At 37.4% G+C, this 21,093-nt stretch overlaps 1 protein-coding gene across 4 annotated transcripts in view; it reads left to right on the top strand.

Moving 5' to 3' along the window:
• Positions 1-4,505: 4,505 nt before the first annotated feature.
• The window catches only part of NEK4 (NIMA related kinase 4), an 87,526-nt gene continuing 70,938 nt past the window's right edge, over positions 4,506-21,093 (top strand). For all 4 annotated transcript variants that reach the window (XM_077129015.1, XM_077129016.1, XM_077129013.1 and 1 more), the window contains exons 1-5: positions 4,506-4,797; positions 6,397-6,663; positions 7,634-7,831; positions 8,029-8,136; positions 19,665-19,819. In XM_077129015.1, the coding sequence (XP_076985130.1) occupies positions 4,705-4,797; positions 6,397-6,663; positions 7,634-7,831; positions 8,029-8,136; positions 19,665-19,819 (821 nt within the window). In that variant the 5' untranslated portion in view covers positions 4,506-4,704. The remainder of the gene's footprint in view (positions 4,798-6,396; positions 6,664-7,633; positions 7,832-8,028; positions 8,137-19,664; positions 19,820-21,093) is intronic.

The raw sequence follows: 21,093 nt of genomic DNA on the forward strand, positions 1-21,093 counted from the left end.
CAACAATTAGTTGTAGATCAGATGTCAGCGTTTGGTATGGGTTACAATTCCAGCATTTTAGGTTTTTACTTCTAGCTGCTCTGAGATACTGGAGACTAAAAGAAATAGCAATATAATGATTCTGCAATCATACTCTTTGTGAAACCTACCCTCTCTGTATAACTCCACCATCACCTTTGATCTTTCTCTCACTCTTTAGGGGTATTTGGGCTATGGCCATTCTACCTTTTTCATGTTGGAAGGGGCTGTTGATAATATGAGATGGGGGGATGGAACTAGCTGATGGTCTGGAGAGGCTGGTCCCTCTGCTTTTCAGGGCTTACCTGGTCCAGAGACCCATCTGGAGGTTGTAGGTTTCTGGAATATTACTCTAGTGCATGGAACCTTTGTAGAATCTTATATATTGCCCTGGGAGCCCTTTAAGATTGGCTGGAATGATTTTGATTGGGGTTTGGCAAGCTGTGATAGGTAGCAATGTCAAATTGAAGCTTGCTTAAGAGTGACCTCCAGAGTGGCCTCTCGACTCTATTTGAACTCTCTGCCACTGATTACTTACTTGTTGGCCATGTTCTTTTAATCCATTCCTGCGGGTGCAGATCTATTGTGGGTAGGACCTTTTGACCCACCCACCACATTCAAGGTAGGTCTTTCTTTTTTTAACGTTTTTTTTTTCTATTGTGAAATATAACATATATATAAAAAGCAATAAATTTCCAAGTTCATTTTAACAAGTAGTTATAGAACAGATTTTAAAGTTTGGTATGGGTTACAGTTCCGTGATGTTTTGTTTTTTCTTTTAGCTGCTCCAAGCCACTGGAGACCAACAGAAATATCAATATAATGATTCAGCAGTCATACTCGTTTGTTAAAGCCTATCTTCTCTGTTATATCCCTCCTTCTCTTTAAATAACATATATACAAATAAGCAATACATTTCAAGTACATTGCAACAATTAGTTGTAGAACAGATTTCAGAGTTTGGTATGGGTTACAACTCCACAATTTTAGTTTTATTTTTCTAGCTACTCTAAGGTACTGGGGTTTAAAAGAAATGTCAGTATAATGATTCAGCACTCATACTCATTTGTTAAACGCGACCTTCTCTGTATAACTCCACCATCACTTTTGATCTTTCTCCTGCTCTTTAAGGGTCAAGGTAGGTCTTAATCCCTTGACTGGAGTTCTTATAAGAGTATAAAGGACACACAGAGCCTCACCAGAGAGCTGAAATTAAGAAAAGCCCAGAGAAGCCCCAGAGAAGCTGAGAGACGTGGACACACCCACAGAAGCTGAGAGAGGAAGCAACTGCAGTCAGAAGCTGAAAGCAACAAAACCTGGGAGAGAAGGACCAGCAGACATCAGCCATGTGCCTTCCTATGTGACAGAGGTGTCCCAGTCCCAGATGCTGGCAGCCTTTCTTCAGAGCCCAGGTATTATCCTGTTAATGCTTTGGATTGGACACTTTCATGGCCTAAGAACCTTAAATTGTAAGTTAATAAATCCCCTTTGGAACAGCCAATACATTTCTGGTATATTGCATTCTACCAGCTTTAGCAAATGGAAACACTATTTTTGTCTGCATGCTCAGATGAAGGGGATAAGTTCACCCACTCTGTGGATGTGAGAAATGGGAGGTGAGTAGACAGAAATCAGCTGAAGCGGCTGAGGATTGGGCCCAGGGACCTGGGAGGGTTTCTCTGAAGTTGGTGTCAGTGGGAAAGCACAGGACTCCAGGTCTCCTCTGAGTTCGGACCCACACAGCCTGCTTGACCTCCCATCCTAAAGGCTCAGAGCCCCTGCTTAACCTAGTATGTCCAAACCAAACTCATGTCCTCCCTTGCCCGCATCCCACCCACAGGCCAGGTGTTCCGCCCGTTATCGCTCACCCCAATAAAGGCCAGCACCATCCACCCAAGCATCCAAGCCAAAGCCTGGATGACTCCCTATCCTAAGCCAACCACCCCATCTCCCATACTCTAAATCTCTCTCCAAATCCTCATTCACCACCAAGTCCAAGCCACCATCATCTCTCACCTAGATGGCTTCTCCCCCAACTTCCACTCTGCTCCTATAGTCTACTCTCCAGGAAGCAGCTGAAGTCTTCATCTAAACAGGTCAGTCTGCTCCAGTCCCTTTCCTGCCTAACACACTTCCAGGTCTTTCCATCTCACAGTGCCTGGACATCCAGATCTTTAGGGAGATATTTTTTCATTCATTCATTTATACCTGCTGTGTGGCAGCCCCTTGCCAAGTGCTGGGTTCACTGTTTTGAAGCAGGCTGGGTTCACTGTTTTGAAGCATACCTTCCTGAGGTCTGCCCAGTCCTCAGGAAGCGCACACAATGGTGTAGGGATAGAGTCAAGGAAAACAATTCATTGGGCTTCAACCTATGTTGCTCCTTCTGCTTGAAAAAGCTTTCCTTCCAACCTCAGCACAAGTAATGCTTGTGTAGGGAAGCCTCCCCAGGATGCTCAGGTTGAACCCAGTGACTTTTCTAAAGAGTACTGACAATCGGCAAGGATGATTTACTAGTGTGTTTCATTGATTAAGGGCCTTCTCCCCTCTCACCTGTAGTCTTCACCGGGGCAGGACCTTGTCTGGCGTGCCTCCAGGGCACACCACAGGAACTGGCACCATGAGGCTCTCACTAATTGTCTGTGGAATGAACGATAGATTTGGGGAAGAGAAAGTTGGCGGAGGTGAAAACAGTGGGTAATGCACAGAGCCTTGGGAGGAGGTGAAACAGTGGATAATGCATAGAGCCTTGGGACACTTCAAACCTGAAGAGGACATGAGAAGTCATAGGGGAACAGGAGTAGACTGGGGAGCAGTAGAACCACGAAAGTCCTAGACCTAAGAAAAGAGAATATTCCCTAGAGGGGCAACAGCTGCTGAGGGGAGAAGTGTTGGATGAAAACTGAGAAAAGCCTCCAAGGAATCTGAGTCATTTTCCGGGAAACTTTCTTGGGGGCAAGAAGGCCTAAGCGATTGTAGGAGAGCTTCAGAGCGAGCAAGCCCTAAAGCTTGTAGAGTGCCTTTTTAAGTTTCTTGCCTCTTCAGAAACAGTTTCCATAACTGCAAAATGGGAATGATAATCGTACCAGCCTCACAGGGTTGACTTAAGAATTAAACAAGCTAATGAATTTTATTTAAAATTAAACCAGATATATATCCACTCTATGACCTAGTAATTCCATTCCTACATAGTTACCCCAGGACTGAAAGCATATATCCACATAAAGACTTGTACACAATGTTTATAGCCACTTTGTTCAAATAGTCCCAAACAGGAAACAACCCAAATGCCCATGGACAGGTAAATGGAGAAACAAACTGTGGTATATTCATGCAATTAGAATACTATTCAGCAATAAAAAAGGACAAATTACTGAAACATGCATGCAACAATACAAATGAATCACAGACATTATGCTGAATGAAAGAACCAGCATAAGAGTATGCAAAAGAGCATGATTCCAAAAAAAAAAAAGAGTATAATTCCATCTTGCCCCTAGGAAAAACTAATCTATGGTGAAAAAAATGAGAACAGTGGTTGTTTCTCAGGGTTGGTAGGGGATTGACTAGGAAGGGGCGTGAATGACTATTTTGGGGTGATGGTAGTGCTCTATTATGCATTTTCAACAGGGCATTGTTGCTCTCAACAGGGCAAAAATTGGTTCTTGAGGCACAAACAATCTTAGCTTTTACAATGGTTTGTGGCTCACAGTACATAAAGGGCCACAGTACATAAACAGGTATAGCTGTGGTGTTAAAATCTGGGGGGTAGAGGTGATTAGGAAAAAACTCAAAAAAGCTCCTTAGAGTAGTGAAAATGAAAGAAAGAAAGAAAAAGACTGAAAACACTTCTAAAAAAACACAGGGGATTTGGGTTACACGGGTGTATGCATTTGTGCAAATTATCCAATGGTACACTTAAGATTTGTGCAACTTTGATCTCCACAACAAAACAAAATAAAAAGAACTGTAAATAATATTGAACTCTAGTTAACTAATGAAATGTAGGCAGCAGTGTTTAAATTCTTGTACTGATATTTTCAATTTGCTTTGCATCAAAAAATAAGATGGACTGATGGATGCATAAAAAAATGGATAAATGATTAATGTGATAAAGCAAATATAATAAACGTTATTGCAGTGTTTAGGTGTGTCAATTCCTACTAGACTGTGAATTCCAGGAAGGCAAGAATTTTGCCTGAAACATAGTAGGGAGATCAATACATATTCGTGGAATGAATGATACTGTAAGATGTCTAGAACAAGTAAGTGCTCAATAAGTGGAAGCTCCCACGATTTCATTGCTGCCGCCAACCTGCGGTGCAACTGAGGCTGAGAGCGCTCGCAGCAACCGACAGAGTCGCTCTGGCCGGGCCGGCTTGCCGGGCGGGAGCGGTGATGCTCTGCTCTATGGTCGGTCCTCCCGGGACGGCGGAACCACTCTGGCCCTTCCTAGTCTCTATGGCGGGTCCTCCGGGAGCGGAGGGAACATGCGCGGGGTTGCGCCTGCTGAAATCGCTATGGCAGCGGCGTCGCAGGGGGCTGGTCTTCGGAGCTCCCGCCCGGGTCGGGCAGCCAAAGCGTCCGCCAGCACTGCCGTCTCTCGGGCATGAGCGGGGCCTTCCGCCGCGGCCTGCTACCCTACCCGCTGTCGCCGCCGCATCCCGACTGTGGTCCGGCTCCAAGAACATGCCCCTGGCCGCCTACTGCTATCTGCGAGCAGTGGGCAGGGGCAGCTACGGGGAGGTGACGCTCGTGAGGCACCGGCGGGACGGCAGGCAGGTCGGCCTTGCCGGGGCCCGGCAGGGGGCGGGGGGCACCAGGGGTGCACCGAGGGCGCCGTCTAAAGGGTCACGCCCGGGATGGGCTCACCTCAGGTGGTACTTCCTTAGGGGAGTCATCCCTGATCCCCAAGACTAAGCGGGCCCCGTTATAATATCTCCCCAAACTCCCTGTACGTTTCCTTTGTACTGTTAATTTGTGTGCGTGATTTTGCATTCAGTCCCCCAATTCTTTGAGAGCAGGGACCATGCATTCCTAGAACTCAGTGCAGCGTCTGGCAAGCATTACTTGAATGAGGGACCTCTAACTTCTGACTTCCAGACTGCCGGACTCACTTAAAACTCAACTCATCATCGTCCCATGAAACCTCCTCTCATGTACCCATTTCAGTGAGTGGTACCACTAACCAGCCATTTGCCCACGCCAGAAACCTGATAGTCATGCTTGACCTACCTCCTCCTCTCCGAGTATATTCATCTACCACCAAGCGGGAAGGTCTTATCTCTTTCTCTGCAAGTACTCGCCTATCCAGGAGGTCATTGTCTCCAGCTAATCTGTGGCCAAGGCCTCCCAACTGGTCTCCCTGCTCCTGATTTGTTCTCCAATCCATCATGCTTATTGCCATAGTGATTTTTCTAAAACTTTAAAGTGATATTGTCACTTAGTTGTTTAAATCACTTTTCCCCCGTCACTCTCAGGACAATAAACCAGTTCATTAATATGGTTTTTAAGTAGGATGACCATATAATGTATTGTACACACTGAGGCACTTTTGAAAATAAATTGAGATGCTGTTGATAATTACACCAGGCAACAGGCAGAAACTGGGCTGTCTCAGGCAGGCTGAGAGGAGATATCCCCCTGAGTGTACCCCCTTGGGCCTTGACTCAGGTGCTGGCTGCTCTGTCTGCAATACAAGCTCAGGTATAAGGGATTTGCTTAGTGGGGAGGTGGGGGATGGAGGGCATTGGATTTTTGAGCCGAGGGTTGGGGACTGGCTATAATAATAGCCCCTCGCATTCCAGCAGTAGTTTACATTTCACGAAGCATATTTATGTGTGTGTGTGTGTGTTGAATGAACGAAATGTATGATGTTTTAATTAATTGAGGGCAATGTATTAAGTGTTAGGGATATTGGTTTTATTGCAGTGAGAATAATTTTGTATGTTGAGGATCAGTGATTTTTAACCTTTTAGGCTGTGCGTCCTTTTGAGTATTTCATGCAAACTGTGGGACTATTCTCATTTTGCATACCTTTTTATTGGGAACTTAGAGGTTAAAGAATTCTATCACAGATTTTATGATTGAGCCAATGGTGTGCTAACTTGGGCTCATTTGTTAATTTCAACATTAACAAAATTGTAAAATGCAGATGGAGAGGGTAATTTTTTTTTAATCCAACTTTGCAGTAGCCTCACTTGTAAAAAGTATTTTTGGTGATAGTGGACCTTTACTCCAGTTTTTGCATTGTGAATAACAAAGCAAACAGGTTGTTTGACAGGACTTCAGAAGGATATTTAGGAGGTCCTTTAAATATTTCTGAACCTACAAAACTGTATGTTTATTTTCATATTGTAAAAACATGTATTTTCTTTGCAGTATGTCATCAAAAAACTAAACCTCCGAAACGCCTCCAACCGTGAGCGGCGAGCTGCAGAACAGGAAGCACAGCTCTTGTCTCAGCTGAAGCACCCCAACATTGTCACCTACAAGGAGTCGTGGGAAGGAGGGGATGGTCTGCTCTACATTGTCATGGGCTTCTGCGAAGGAGGTGATCTGTACCGAAAGCTCAAGGAGCAGAAGGGCCAGCTTCTGCCTGAGAGTCAGGTGGTGGAGTGGTTTGTTCAGATCGCCATGGCTCTGCAGGTACCGTCCAGGTTCACAGCACTCCGTTTGCTCCCGTGTGGCAGGGGGACAGCAGGGGCATTTTAAGAATTTTTTTCCCAAATGCTTACAGGAAAAAAATACAGTTTTCTGGAAAATCCATTTAATGAAATACACCTTATCCCTCTTACTATAGTATTGGAATATTTCTGAATGAGTGATGTCTGTGGTGAAGTAAACATGAATTTCATGCCTAATTGCAGGGGAAACCAATTCTCTGTTCATTTAATATTTATACCAAAAGTCAATTTTAAGGGTTGTGAGTTGAGAAAGGCTAAAGAATGACTGTATTTGTTAATAGCTGGTCAGTTTTATCATGCTGAGAGTGGCTGGGTTAATTAATATGGTTACGTTGTGGGGATTTGGGCTTTAACCTTGCTATGGCAGAGTAGGCAGAAATGTATAACAAGTGTATGTTTTAATATATACATATTCAAAAGTGAAACTGTGTATGAGATGCTACTCCAACTGAGCAGACTAGTCCAGAATTAGTCAACCTTGTTTAAATTCTAAAGTATTCTCTCTAATTAGGAGTGATTTTGCTATATTTGAAAATATTATTAAGCTGAGGATTTTATGGGTCTGTCTGGAGTGTGCATTTAACCTTACCTTCAGTGGGAATTTGTAAGCATATTTTTAACTAGCTTCTTCTAATGCTCATGCTAAAACGATATAATTGTCAAGGCACCAGGAAATAAGTGTGAAGGGTATTGGGCAAGTAAATGCATGAAATTTAGTTTTATTACTTTGGATGAAAATTTAAGTTATTAAGAAAATTACTTTGGAAGTTATACATTAGACCTCTTATTCAGAAATTTAAAACAATAGTGTTTTGGTATGTAGGTAACCAAGAGTCTTTAACTCATGTAATTACTGATGGTATATAAGAAACCAGGAATACATAAGTAAATATATATATTTATATTTAATGAAATTTTATTTCTCTTCTTAGTATTTACATGAAAAACACATCCTTCACCGAGATCTGAAAACTCAAAATGTTTTCTTAACAAGAACAAACATCATCAAAGTGGGTGACCTAGGAATTGCCCGGGTGTTAGAGAACCACTGTGACATGGCTAGCACCCTCATTGGCACACCCTACTACATGAGTCCTGAATTGTTCTCAAACAAACCCTACAATTATAAGGTATGATTGGGCCATGTGTGCTGACTCACCTTGCCTTCAAAACAGTATTCATAATTTCAGAGCCCACTAAAATAGTAAGCCAGGAGAATTATCTGTGAATCGTTTGACGAAAATGTTTTTTTTTATTTTTTTTTTCAAGGGGACATATGTAAATAAAGCATTCTGACATTTAACCATTTCCTGTTTCTCTTTTCTAGTCTGATGTTTGGGCTTTGGGATGCTGTGTTTATGAAATGGCCACCCTGAAGCATGCTTTCAATGCAAAAGACATGAATTCTTTAGTTTATCGAATTATTGAAGGAAAGGTAAAGAATATTCTAAAACTTACTGCTTTTAATGTTTGAAACAAAGTTTATTTAATGCTGCTTTATAAGTAGCTACTGGCAAATGTGAGTAATAGTGCTGGGGGTATAGTTACATACAGTGGGTTTCTCCTACAAAGTAGGCTGAGCCAGAGAAGGGGGATTGATCATTTTTTAAATGTTTGCAAAAAATAATGACAAAGGAATCAGCTTTAGGAAAACCTCTATCCTGTAATCACAGGATATGCAGGTGCCCTAAGAAGCTCTTGCTATCTTCTGCTAAGAAGCTTATGGTTAAATGAGCAATGTTTAAAATGAGTCCACTCTGTTTGAGCCTGCTTCTTGATCCTTTGTTAACTAATCATCAGCATTTCTGGGAACCAGTTAAGAATTGAAGAAATCATTGGCATGACACTGAAGTGTCTAACTTTGTATGTTGGTCCCCAAGAGGCTATTAGATCTTTGCAATGTCAGGCATCCATACACCATTAAGCTTTCAGGTCATAAATCATATAGTAATTTTAATATTATACTGAGACTCATTTAATTTTTTAATTTCAAAAATATTGAAAAAGGTAAAAATTACTTGTAATTCCACTGCTTAAAGAATCAAACAAGAAAGGAGTGAAATTCTCCTACCTACCTGTTTCCATTCCTTGATGATAACCATACCTAGCAGTTTGGTACATGGCTTTCCTATTTTTATACAGATGTAACTCTGGGTATTTGCATGTATACATGCAGATACTTAAAAAAAGATACTGAAGTGGTATCAGGCTGTACAGATGGAGCCACAGCTCACATTTTTTACTTAATGTATGAAAGATATGTCTCTAAATTTTGGTACCTTATTTTTATTCAAACTTAATTTTTTTAATTAAATAAGTTGTAGGTTACAGAAAATCATGCAGAAAGTAGAGAATTCCCACCCATATGTAATTTTTCCCCATTATTAACAGTTTGCATTAGTGTGGTACCTTTGTTATAGTTGATGAAACAATATTATAATTATACTGTTAACTATGTAGTTACAGTTTACATTACATGTAGTACTATATAATGAATATGTGTATAATGTATATATATGTATATGCGTTTTAACCACCTTCACCTATATAGTCAGTGCTGTTGGTTACAATCACTGTAATGTGCTACCAATATGAATATAATGCGTATAAATAGTTCTATATATAATCCATAGTTTACATTAGGGTTCACTGTTTATGTTCTTCAGTTCCATGGTTTTTAAAATTTTTTATTTTGGTGACATATATAACCTAAAATTTCCCCTTTTAATTACACTCAAGTATACAATTCAGTGGTGTTAATTACATTCACAATGTTGTGCTACCTTATCACCATCCTTTACCAAAACTTTTCCATTATCCCCAAAAGAAACTCTGTATCAATTAAACATTAATTCCATATACTCTCCCTCTACCCCAGCCCCTGGTAACCTATATTTCAGTTTTTGGCTTTATGAATTTGCTTATAATAATTATTTCATATCAGTGAGATCATATAATATTTGTCCTTTTATATTTGGCTTATTTCACTCAACATAATGTCTTCAAGGTTCAACCATGTTGCCACATGTATCTGAACTTCATTCCTTTTCTGCATCTAAGTAATATTCCATTGTATGTATACACTACATTTTATTTATCCATTTATCTGTTGATGGACAGTTGAGATGCTTTCATCTTTTGGCAATTGTGAATTGTGTACATCATGTGAAAATGTATTTTCTAGTTCCTGCTTTCAGTTCTTTGGGGATATACCTAGAAGTGGGATTGCTGGGTCATATGGTAATTCTGTACTTAGCTTTCTGAGGAACCACCAAACTGTCTTCCACACCAGCTGCACCATTTTCTATTCCCACAAACGATGAATGAGTGTTCCTATTTCTTCATGTCCTCTTCAACACTTGGTGATAGTAGCCATTCTAGTGGGTGTGAAGTGATATCTCATTGTGGTTTTGATTTGCATTTCCCTAATGGCTAATGATGTTGAGCATCTTAACATGTACTTATTGGCCATTTATGAGTATGCTTTGGAAAATGTCTATTTAAATCTTTTGCCCTTTTTTTTAATGGATATATTTATCTTTTTGATGTTGAGTTGTGGAAGTTCTTTATATATTCTACGTATTAAACCCTTATTGGTTATATGGTTTCCAAATATTTTCTCCCATTCTGTAGTATGTCTTTTCACTTTCATGATAGAACTCTTTGACAAATAGTTTAATGAGATCCCTTTTATCTATGTTTTCTTTTGTTGCTCTTGCTTTTGGTATAAAGTCTAAAAAAAACATTGCCTAACACAAAGTCCTGAAGGTGTTTCTCTGTTTTTTTCTAAGTTTTAGTTTTGATTCTTGTATTTAGGTCTTTGATCCATATTGAGTTAATTTTTGTATATGGCATGAGGTAGAGGCCCACCTACATTCTTTTGCATTTGGAGATCCAGTTTTCCCAGTATTGTTTGTTGAAAAGACTATTCTTTCTCCATTGAGTGAACTTGACACCCTTGTCAAAAATCAATTGGTTGTTTATAGCAGCGTTATTTACAATTGCAAAGAGATGGAAACAGCCAAAATGTCCATCAACAGAAGAATGGCTAAACAAACTGTGGTATATACATACGATGGAATATTATGCAGCTTTAAGACAGGATAAACTTATGAAGCATTTAATAACATGGATGGACCTAGAGAACATTATGCTGAGTGAGTCTAGCCAAAAACTAAAGGACATACTGTATGGTCCCACTGATGTGAACTGACATTTGAGAATAAACTTGGAATATGTCATTGGTAACAGAGATCAGCAGGAGTTAGAAACAGGGTAAGATAATGAGTAATTGGAGCTGAAGGGATACAGACTGTGCAACAGGACTAGATACAAAAACTCAAAAATGGACAGCACAATAATACCTAATTGTAAAGTAATCATGTTAAAACACTGAATGAAGCTGCATCTGAGCTATAGGTTTTTTTTTGTTTGTCTGTTTGTTTGTTTGTGTCTTTTTTTTCTTTTTCCTTTTCTTTTTTTTTTACTATTATTATTATTTTTATTTTTTTCTCTATGTTAACATTCTATATCTTTTTCTGTTGTTTTGCTAGTTCTTTTCCTAAATCGATGCAAATGTACTAAGAAATGATGATCATGCATCTATGTGATGATGTTAAGAATTACTGATTGCATATGTAGAATGGAATGATTTCTAAATGTTGTGTTAATTTCCTTTTTTCTTTAATTAATAAAAAAATAAATAAAACAAAAACAAACAAACAAAAAAATCAATTGGTCATAAATGTGAAGGGTTATTTTTAAAAAATGTCTTATTAGAGAAGTTGCAAGTTTTCAAAACAATCATGTGTAAAATACAGGATTCCTGTACACCATCCCATCTCTAACATCTTGCATTGGTGTGGAACATTTGTTAAAATTAATGGTAGCACTTTTTTTTATAATTGTCCTTTTTTTTTAATTAGTGGTTTCATTTGTTACAATTGTTGAAAGATTATTAAAATAGTTCTATCTCTTATCCATTATTTACCTTAGGTGTATTATTTCTCATACACACCCTGTTATTCTACCTTGTATCAGTATTGTATATTTGTTATAGTTCAGAAAAGAGCATTCTTATACTTGTACTATTAACTATAGTCCATCATCTACAATAGAGTTTACTCTGTTATGTCCCATGTGCTATCCTTTAATTTTAAAACATTTTTATTGTGAAATATATATACAAAAAAGCAATAAATTTCAAAGTACATTGTAACAAGTAGTTATAGAACAAATTTCAGAGTTTGGTATGGATTATTGTGAAATAAAAATACAAAAAAGTGATAAATTTCAATGTACATTGTAACAAATCGTAATAGAACAGATTTCAGAGTTCGGTATGGATTACAGTTCTTGCAATTTTAGATTTTTCCTTCTAGCTGCTCCGAGATACTAGAGACTGAAAGGAATATCAGCATAATGATTCAGCAGTCATGCTCATTTTTTAAATCTTATCTTCTCTATTTATAACTCCTCCTTCTGTTTTGATCCTTCTCCTAATCTTTAGGGGTATTTGGGCTCTGCCCATTCTAACTTTTTACGTTGGAAAAGAGTGCCTATAATATGGGATAGGGGAATGGGATTAGCTGATGTTCTTGGAGAGGCTGGCTTTTCTGGATTCTAGTACTTATGTGGCCTAGGAACCCATCTGGAGGTTGTAGGTTTCTGGAAAGTGATTGCGGTGCATGAAAGTTTTGTAAATCTATCCTTTATTTTTTTTTCTAGTAATATATTCATCCTAACATTTCCTCTTTTAACCACCTTCACCCATTTAGTTCAGTGCTGTTGATTACACTCACCATAATGTGCTACCATCACCACCATCCATTTCCAAGCCTCTAACATCAGCCTAAATGAGATTCTGTACAAGTTAAGCATCAGCTCCCCATTCTGTAACCCCAATCAATTTCTTAAAAACCTATATTCTAGATTCTAACTCTGTGAGTTTGCTTTTTATAATTAGCTCATAACGATGAGATCACACATCCTTTTGTGTCTGGCTTATTTAACTCAACACAATGTCCTCAAGGTTCATCCATGTTGTCACATGCATCAGGACTTCATTCCTTTTTATTGCTGAATAATATTCAGTTGTATGTATATTCCACATTTTTTTATCCATTTACCAGCTGTTGAATACTTTGGTTGCTTCCATCTTTTGGCAATTGTGAATAATGCTGCAATGAACATTGGTGTGAAAATATCTGTTCTATTTCCTTCTTTTCAGTTCTTCTTGGTCTGTACCTAGTAGGGGGATTGTCGGATTATATGGTAATTCTATACTTAACTTCCTGAGGATCTGCCAAACCGACTTCCACAGTGGCTCTACCATTTTACATTCCCACAAACAGTGAATGAATGTTTCTATTTCTCCACATCCTCTCCAAACATTTGTAGTTTTCTTTTTTTTAATAGTAGCCATTTTAGTAGGTGTGAAATGATATCTCATTGTGGTCTTGATTTGCATTTTTCTAATAGCTAATACTGTTGAGCATCTTGTCATGTATTTTGTAGCCATTTGTATTTCCTCTTTGGAGAAATGTCTATTCAAGTCATTTGCCCATGTTTAGATTTTTTTTTTTTTTTTGTCTTTTTATTGTTGAGTTGTAGTATTTCTTTATATATTCTGGATTTTAAACCCTTATTGGCTATGTGTTTTCCAAACATTTCCTCCCATTGAGTAGGTTGCTTTTTTACCTTCTTGACAAAGTCCTCTGAGGCACAATGATTTTTTTTATTTTGGGAAGATTCCATTTATCTATTTTTTCACTCATTGCTTGCGCTTTGGTTGAAAGGTCTAAGAAACCATTGTCTATCACAAGATGTTTCCCTACATTTTCTTTTAAGAGTATTGTAGTCCTGGTTCTTATATTTAGGTTTTTGATCCATTTTGAGTTACTTTTTGTATATGGTGTGAGATAAGGATCCTCTTTCATTCTTTTGCATATGACTATCCAGTACTCCCAATGTCATTTGTTTAAGATACTGCTCTTTCCCAGGTGAGTGGCCTTGGCAGCCTTCAAAAACCAGTTGGCACTTATTGAAGAGTACTTTGAAAACTATTGCTTTTTTCTTTCTTTCTTTCTTTATATATATGTTATATTATACAATTTAAAAAGTTAAAAAAACAAACAAACTAGTTGGCCGTACATGTAAAGATCTATTTCTGAACCTTCAATTTTATTCCATATCTATGCTTATGCTGTTTTGACCACTGTCACATTTTAATATACTTTAAACTCAGAAAGTGTGAGTCCTCCAACTTTATTTTTCTTTTACAAGATGTTTTTGGCTGTTTGGGGCCCCTTACTCCTCCAAATAATTTTGATGAGTAGGTTTTTCATTTCTGAAAAGGCTATTGGAATTTTGATCGGAATTATATTGAATCTGTAAATCACATTGGGTAGGATTGTCATTTTAACGATATTTAGTCTTCCAGTCCATGAATGTGGAGTGTCTTTCCTTTTATTTAGGTCTTCTTTGATTTCTTTTAGTAATGTTTGTAGTTTTCCGGGTACAAGTCCTTTGCATCTTTGGTTAAATTTATTCCTCAATATTTAGTTCTTTTAGTTACTGTTGTAGATGGAATTTTTTTCTTTATTTCCTCTTCAGGTTGTTCATTACTAGTGTATAGAAACAGCACTAATTTATCCATGTTGATCTTGTACCCTGTCACTATTCTGAATTCATTTATTAGATCTAATAGTTTTGTTGTGGATTTCTCAGGATTTTCTATAGTGGAATAGAAATACCACTAATTTTTCCATGTTGATCTTGTACCCTGCAACTGTGCTGAATTCTTTTTTTTTTTTTTTTTTTTTTTTTTGCAAGTGCCAGGTCTGGATATCAAACCTGGGTCTCCCACATGATGGGCGAAAATTCTATCACTGCACTACCCATGCCCCTCCCCCTGAATACAGTTGTTAGATCTAATAGTTTTGTTGTGGATTTCTCAGGATTTTCTATATATAGGATAATGTAATCTACAAATAGAGAATGTTCTACTTCTTCCTTTCCAATTTGGATGTCTTGTATTTCTTTTTCTTGCCTAATTGCTCTGACTAGAACTTCCAGTACAATGTTGAAAACAGTGATACCAGTGGGTATCCTTGTCTGGTTCCTCATCTTGGGGGAAAGCTTTTATCATTGAGTATGATGTTAGCAGTGGGTTTTCCATATATGCCCTTTATCACATTGAGGAAATTTCCATCTATTCTTGTTTTTTTCTAATTGTTTTTATCAAGGAAAGATGCTGGAATTTGTCAGATGCCATTCTGTGTCCAATGAAATGATCATGTGGGTTTTTTTCCTTCATTCTATTAATGTGATATATTACATTAAATAATTTCCTTATGTTGAACCACCTTTGTATATCTGGGATAAATTACACACTTGATCATGGTGTGTAATTCTTTTAACATGCTACAGAATTCAGCTTGCTGGTATTTTATTGAGGATTTTTGTATTTGTATTCATAAGGATATTGAGCTGTGATTTTCTATTCTTGTAGTTTCTTTTATTCACTCTACTATTAGGGTGATGCTGGCCCCATAGAATGAATTAGGAAGTGTTTACCCCTCTTCAGTTTTTTGGAAAAAGTGTGAGCAAGATTGGTGTTAATTCTCCTTTCAATATTTGGTAAAATTTACTAGTTATACTGACTTGACAGTTCTGGACTTTTCTTTATTGGGAGGTTTTTGATGACTGATTCTGTCTCTACTTGTTGTTCATCTCTTGAGATCTATTTCTTCTTCAGTCAATGTAGGTACTTTGTATATTTCTAGGAGTTTGGTCTGTTTCATGTAGATCATCTATCTTATGACGTACAATTGTTCATAGTATCCTTTTATGCTTCTTTTTATTTCTGTGGGGCTAGTAATATTCTTTTACTTCTAAATTTAGTTATTTATATCCCCTCTTTTCCTTTGTCAGTCTGTCTAAAGGTTCATCTATTTTATTGATCTTTTCAAAGAACCCACCTTTTTTTTCTCTCTGTTATTTTTTTATTCTCAATTTAATTGATCTCTGCTCTCATCTTTGTAATTTCCACCCTTCTGCTGGCTTTGGGTTTAGTTTACTCTTTTTATCTAGTCGCTCCAGTTGTGAAGTTACATCTTTGATTTGAGATATTTCTTTTTAATGTTAGCATTTGGAGCTATAAATTTCCTTCTCAGCACTGCCTTTGCTGTATCTGATAAATTTTTCTATGTTATGTTTTCATTTTCATTCACCTCAAGATATATCCTTATTTCCCTTGTGTTTTTTTCTTTGACCAATTGGTTTTTAAGAATGTGTTGTTTAATTTCCACATTATTTGTGTGAATTTTCCAGTCTCCCTCTGTTAGTGGTTTCTACCCTCATTCCATTGTGGACAGAAAAGATATATTTATGTTAAAATTTATTGACTTGTTTTGTGACCTAGCATATGGTGCATCTTAGAGAGGAGAATGTGTATTCTATTGCTGTTAGGTGAAGTCTTCTATATATGTCTGTTAGGTCTAGTTGGTTCGTAGTGTCATTCAAGTCTTCTAATTCCTTATTGATTATCTGTCTAGATATTCTATCCATTATTGAAAATGTACCTGTCTCCTACTGTTGATGTACATGTATCTATTTCTTCCTCCAAGTCTGTCAGTATTTGCTTCAGATATTTTGGGGCTCAACTATTAGGAGCCTACATTTTTATAATTATGTCATATTTTTGAATTGACCCCTTTAGCACTTATGTATTATCTTTTTTGTCCCTTGTAATAGTTTTTTACTTAAAGTCTATTTTATCTGACATTAGTGTTGCTACCCCAGCTCTCTTATACCTCCTGTTTGCATGAAATATTTTTTTTTCATCCTTTCACCTTCTACTTACTTGTGCCTTTGAATTTTAGGTGAGGCTCTTGTAAACAGCAAATAGTTAGAGTCATGCTTTTGTTTGGTTTTGTTTTTCTTTCCCATTCTGCCAGTCTCTGTCTTTTGTCTGAAGAGCTTAATCTATTTACATTTAAAGTGACCACTGATAATACAGGACTTTCTTCTGCCATTTGGCTATTTGGTCTTTGTAAATCTTATTTTTTTGTCCCTTATTTCTTCTGTTAATGCTTACTTTCATTTTTATTTGACTTTTTTTGTAGTATAATATTTTGAGTCCCTTCTGAGTGTATTTTTCGTATATTTTATTTCTGGTTTCCATGGAACTTAAATTTAGCATTCTAAGTCCATGACAATCACATTTGATTTTATACCAACATAACTTCAACAGTATACACAAGCACTGTTCATACACCTCTGTCCCTACCACATTTTTGCTGTACATGTACAAATTTTATCATTATGCATTGTATGTCAAAAACTATAGATTTATTACTTTTTTTGCATTCGTATGTTAGAACCTGTAAGAAGTAAAAAGTGGAGTTGTATACTAAAAAGTATAATAAAATAGTACCAACATTTAGTTACCTATATGGTTTCCTTTGCTAGAGATCTTTATTTCTTTATGCTACTTAGATCCACTGTCTCCTGTCCTTTCCTTTTAGTCTGAAGAACTGCTTTTAGTCTTGCTCCTTTAGGCAGGTCTAGAGGTGATAAACTTCCTTGATTTTGTTTATCTGAGGAAGTCTTAATTTCTCCACTTTTGAAAGACATTCTCACCAGATATGAGCTTATTGGTTGGTAATTATTTTCTTTTTGGCACTTTAAATATTTCATCTCACACAGTGACCTGCTGTGTTGGAAACCCAGGTTCAATTCCCAGGGCCTGTCCATGCAAAAATAAATAAATAAATAAGTCAAATATTCCATCCTACTGCCTTTAGTCCCCTGTGGTTTCTAATGAGAAATTGACACAATCTTATTGGGATTCTTATGTATATAACACATGGATTTTCTTTTACTTCTTTCAGAACTCTTTCCTTGTCCTTGGCATTTGACAATTTGACTACTGTGTACCTGGGTGCATTTCTCTTTGAGTTGGTCCTATTTGGGGTTCATTAGGCTTCTTAAATGTGTTTATTCACATCTTTCATTAAATTTGGGGATTTTTCTGCCATTATTTCTTTGAATTTTCCTTCTGCCCCTTTTGTCTTCTGGGACTCCAAATATGTATATATTGGTATGGTTGACAGTGTCCCACAGGTCTCTTAGCTTCTGTCCACTTTTATTCATTCTTTCTGTTCCTCAGCTTGAATCGTTTCAATTGCCTTATCTTCATGTTCACTGATTCTTTCTTCTGCCAACTTGAATCTGCTGCAGGAAATTTTTCTAGGAAATTTTTTATTTCAGTTGTGGTCCTCCACACAAGTATTTCTGTTTGTTTTCTTTATATAATTTTTATCTCTTTATTGAGAGTCTCATATTGTTTATTCTTGTTTTCCTGCTATCCAATAGCTCTTTTTCTGTGTTTTCCTTTAGATCATTGAGCATATTGAAGATAAATTTTTAAAGTCTTTGTCCTGTATGTCCAGTGTCTGGTCTGCCTCATTGATGGTTTCTGAATTTTTATCTTGTTCCTTTGAATGGGCCATCATTTCATGTTCTTCTGTCTTTTATCTTTTGTTTGTACACTATATATATATACATATATATATATATATATATATATATATATATATATATTTTTTTTTTTTTTTTTTTTTTTTTTTTAACATGGGCAGGCACCAGGAATCGAACCCAGGTCCTCAGGCATGGCAGGCAAGCATTCTTACCTGCTGAGCCACCGTGGCCCGCCCTACACTATATGTTTTAACATGTTAACTTTGGGATTTAGTCCTTGAGCTGTCTGTTCCTTAAGTTTGTAAGCAGCTAAATCTGACGGATTTCCTTGAGTGATAAGTGCTAACGCCAAAAAATAAAAGTAAAATACACCCCACATAGCCTTTGCAAATTGGATCTGTAGATCTCCTTCATAGGTGCTGTCCTTCGTAGTTTATCCCTCCTATTTAGACGATCAGCCTGAAGCAAAAGTGCAAGGCCTTAGGAATTCCCCTATTTACAGGAATCCAGTGTCCCTCTGTTTCCTATGAAGTGGAATTTGTCCCCCTCCAGAGTACTCTTTTGTATGTCTTAAAGCTGGTGATCCTTTTCCCCAGTCTGCTTTTACATAATTGTTCCTAATACAGCTTTAATCTGTCTACAAGCTGCTTCTGTGTACAGGGCAAGTTCTTGGTGGGCAAATCAGAGACATGTGTTCTGGTTCAGTCTTTCAGGCTGCCACCTGATACATTGGCGCTCACATAGGCACTCCAGGACATGCATAGAAGTTACTTTTTTTCCCTCCAGAACAGGGCCAGGGTTCCACAGTGAGCATATAGGCTTGTGTGCCAGGGAGGGAGTGTGGTGAGGGCCAGTGATAGCACTGTGTTAGACTTCTTCTACCATGTTTTTAAGTTGGTTTTTCTTGATTTGGCATTTGCCCAGTTACTGCAACCCTTTAACTTTTTCTGGATATTTGAAGAAGGTAGCTCTGCCAGCTTTTGCAAGTTGTTCAAAGATTCTGTGTAAGGATGGTGCTCTGGAGTGTTTTACACTGCCACTTTGGTCCTCTGGGGTCTACATTTAATATGCTGGTAACTTATTTGTCATTTGTTAACTTGTTTTCTATAAGAAGAATATAGTATAATTTATGCCACTATTCCCTTATGGTAGGACATTTAAGTTGTTTCCAGTTATTTATTACTGTGAGAGCAATATTGATGATGAGTATCTGTTACATAAATCTTTAGGAGCTCATACTCCTATTTCTGAAGGAGAAACTCTTCAAATGAAATTGCTGTGTTGAAGGATATTCCTTTACAGTCTTATAACTTCCTATAATAATCAGGTCACCAACACATTTCCCATAGACTAATATGCTGGTTATTTTCTGCTTATGTTGATATATGACATTAAATAAATCGGGGGGAACTTCTACCTTTTCTTACTTTGCTTTATGAGGCCATTAAGTCGTAACTGTGGTATTACTTCTTTTTGTAGCTGCCCCCCATGCCAAAAGATTATAGCCCAGAGCTGGCGGAATTGATAAGAACGATGTTGAGCAAAAGGCCTGAAGAAAGACCCTCTGTGAGGAGCATCCTGAGGCAGCCTTATATAAAGCGCCAAATCTCCTTATTTTTGGAGGCCACAAAGGCGTATGTCACTTCTCTTGCAAATAGCTGGGCTAAGTAGATGGAGTAAAAGAAGGTAGCTTCTATAATTTTCATATATGAGAATTTATGGTGAATTTTTTTGAACAAACTAAGAGATAGTATTACATGACTAGAATATATGTTCAAATTTAATTTCTTATTTGCCAAAATGAGAAATCTAGAGAACTCCCATGACAGTCCTCAGCAGGTTCCAGAATGCATAGAGTATGTTTCTCTTACAAGGGTATAAGTTTTAGAAACCATATTAAAATGAGAGATTATCTCAGTAACCTATTACATGGTTTACTGTGTAAGACAATAATCACATCTAAACAATAGTGCTTAAATTTTTGAGAGCTTCTAGAAGGTTCCCACTTCACTCATATAATGTCTTCACAGAAAAAGAATTCCATTCCTTGACTTGCAGGTTCTGCCTTCACTGTTCTGAGTCATAACTGATAAGATCCAAAGTTTAGGGCTAAATGAGACCTTCACATCTCTTTGGCCTCTTTTACTGTTAAAAAGTAACAGTAGGGCTTGTTAAATTTTGGAGGAGAGGAGATGATGTGAGGGATGCCCCAGGAGATAAAGAAAGGCCATCTTTTTGTTACATTGTCTGTAATTTCTCACCTAACAGACTTTTGGCCTTTTGTGGTGCTGGGCTACGTGCTCTCTTAGAATCCTCCAAAGGTTTAGTCAGCCCAGTTTGGGAAATTATAGTCTAAAAGAGTTGGTAATATTATTCTTATACACATTTACAATGCAAGTAAAGGCTGAATATACCAATCTTTTTTCTTCTCAAATTTGGCAAAACAGTTGTGTCATTATTACAAACATGAAACTTGGAGTTTACCTATATTTGAGACAGTTTCCCATAGATTTTTAAAATAAACTTTTAGTTTTAAATTTTTAATGAACTGTTATATTTATGGAAAAGTTGCAAAGATAGTACAGAGAATTCTTGTATATCCCTCACCCAGTTTTCCCCAGTAGTGGCATCTTACATTATCATGATACATTTGTCAAAACTCAGAAACCAACCTTGATATGACTATTAGCTAAACTCTAGACTTTATTCGGCTTTCACTAGTTTTTCCACTAGTGAAAAACTAGTGGAAATCCAGGATTTCCTTTTTCTGTTCCAGGATCCAATCCAGGATACCACAGCACATTTAGTTGTCATGTCTCCTTAGTCTTCTCGAGTCTCGAGTCTTCTGAGAGTTTCTCAGACTTTCCTTGTTTTTCATGACCTTGGCAATTTGGAGGAGTACTAGTCC

This window comes from Tamandua tetradactyla, chromosome 15 (genome assembly GCF_023851605.1).
Source record: "Tamandua tetradactyla isolate mTamTet1 chromosome 15, mTamTet1.pri, whole genome shotgun sequence".
NCBI classification, from domain to species: domain Eukaryota; kingdom Metazoa; phylum Chordata; class Mammalia; order Pilosa; family Myrmecophagidae; genus Tamandua; species Tamandua tetradactyla.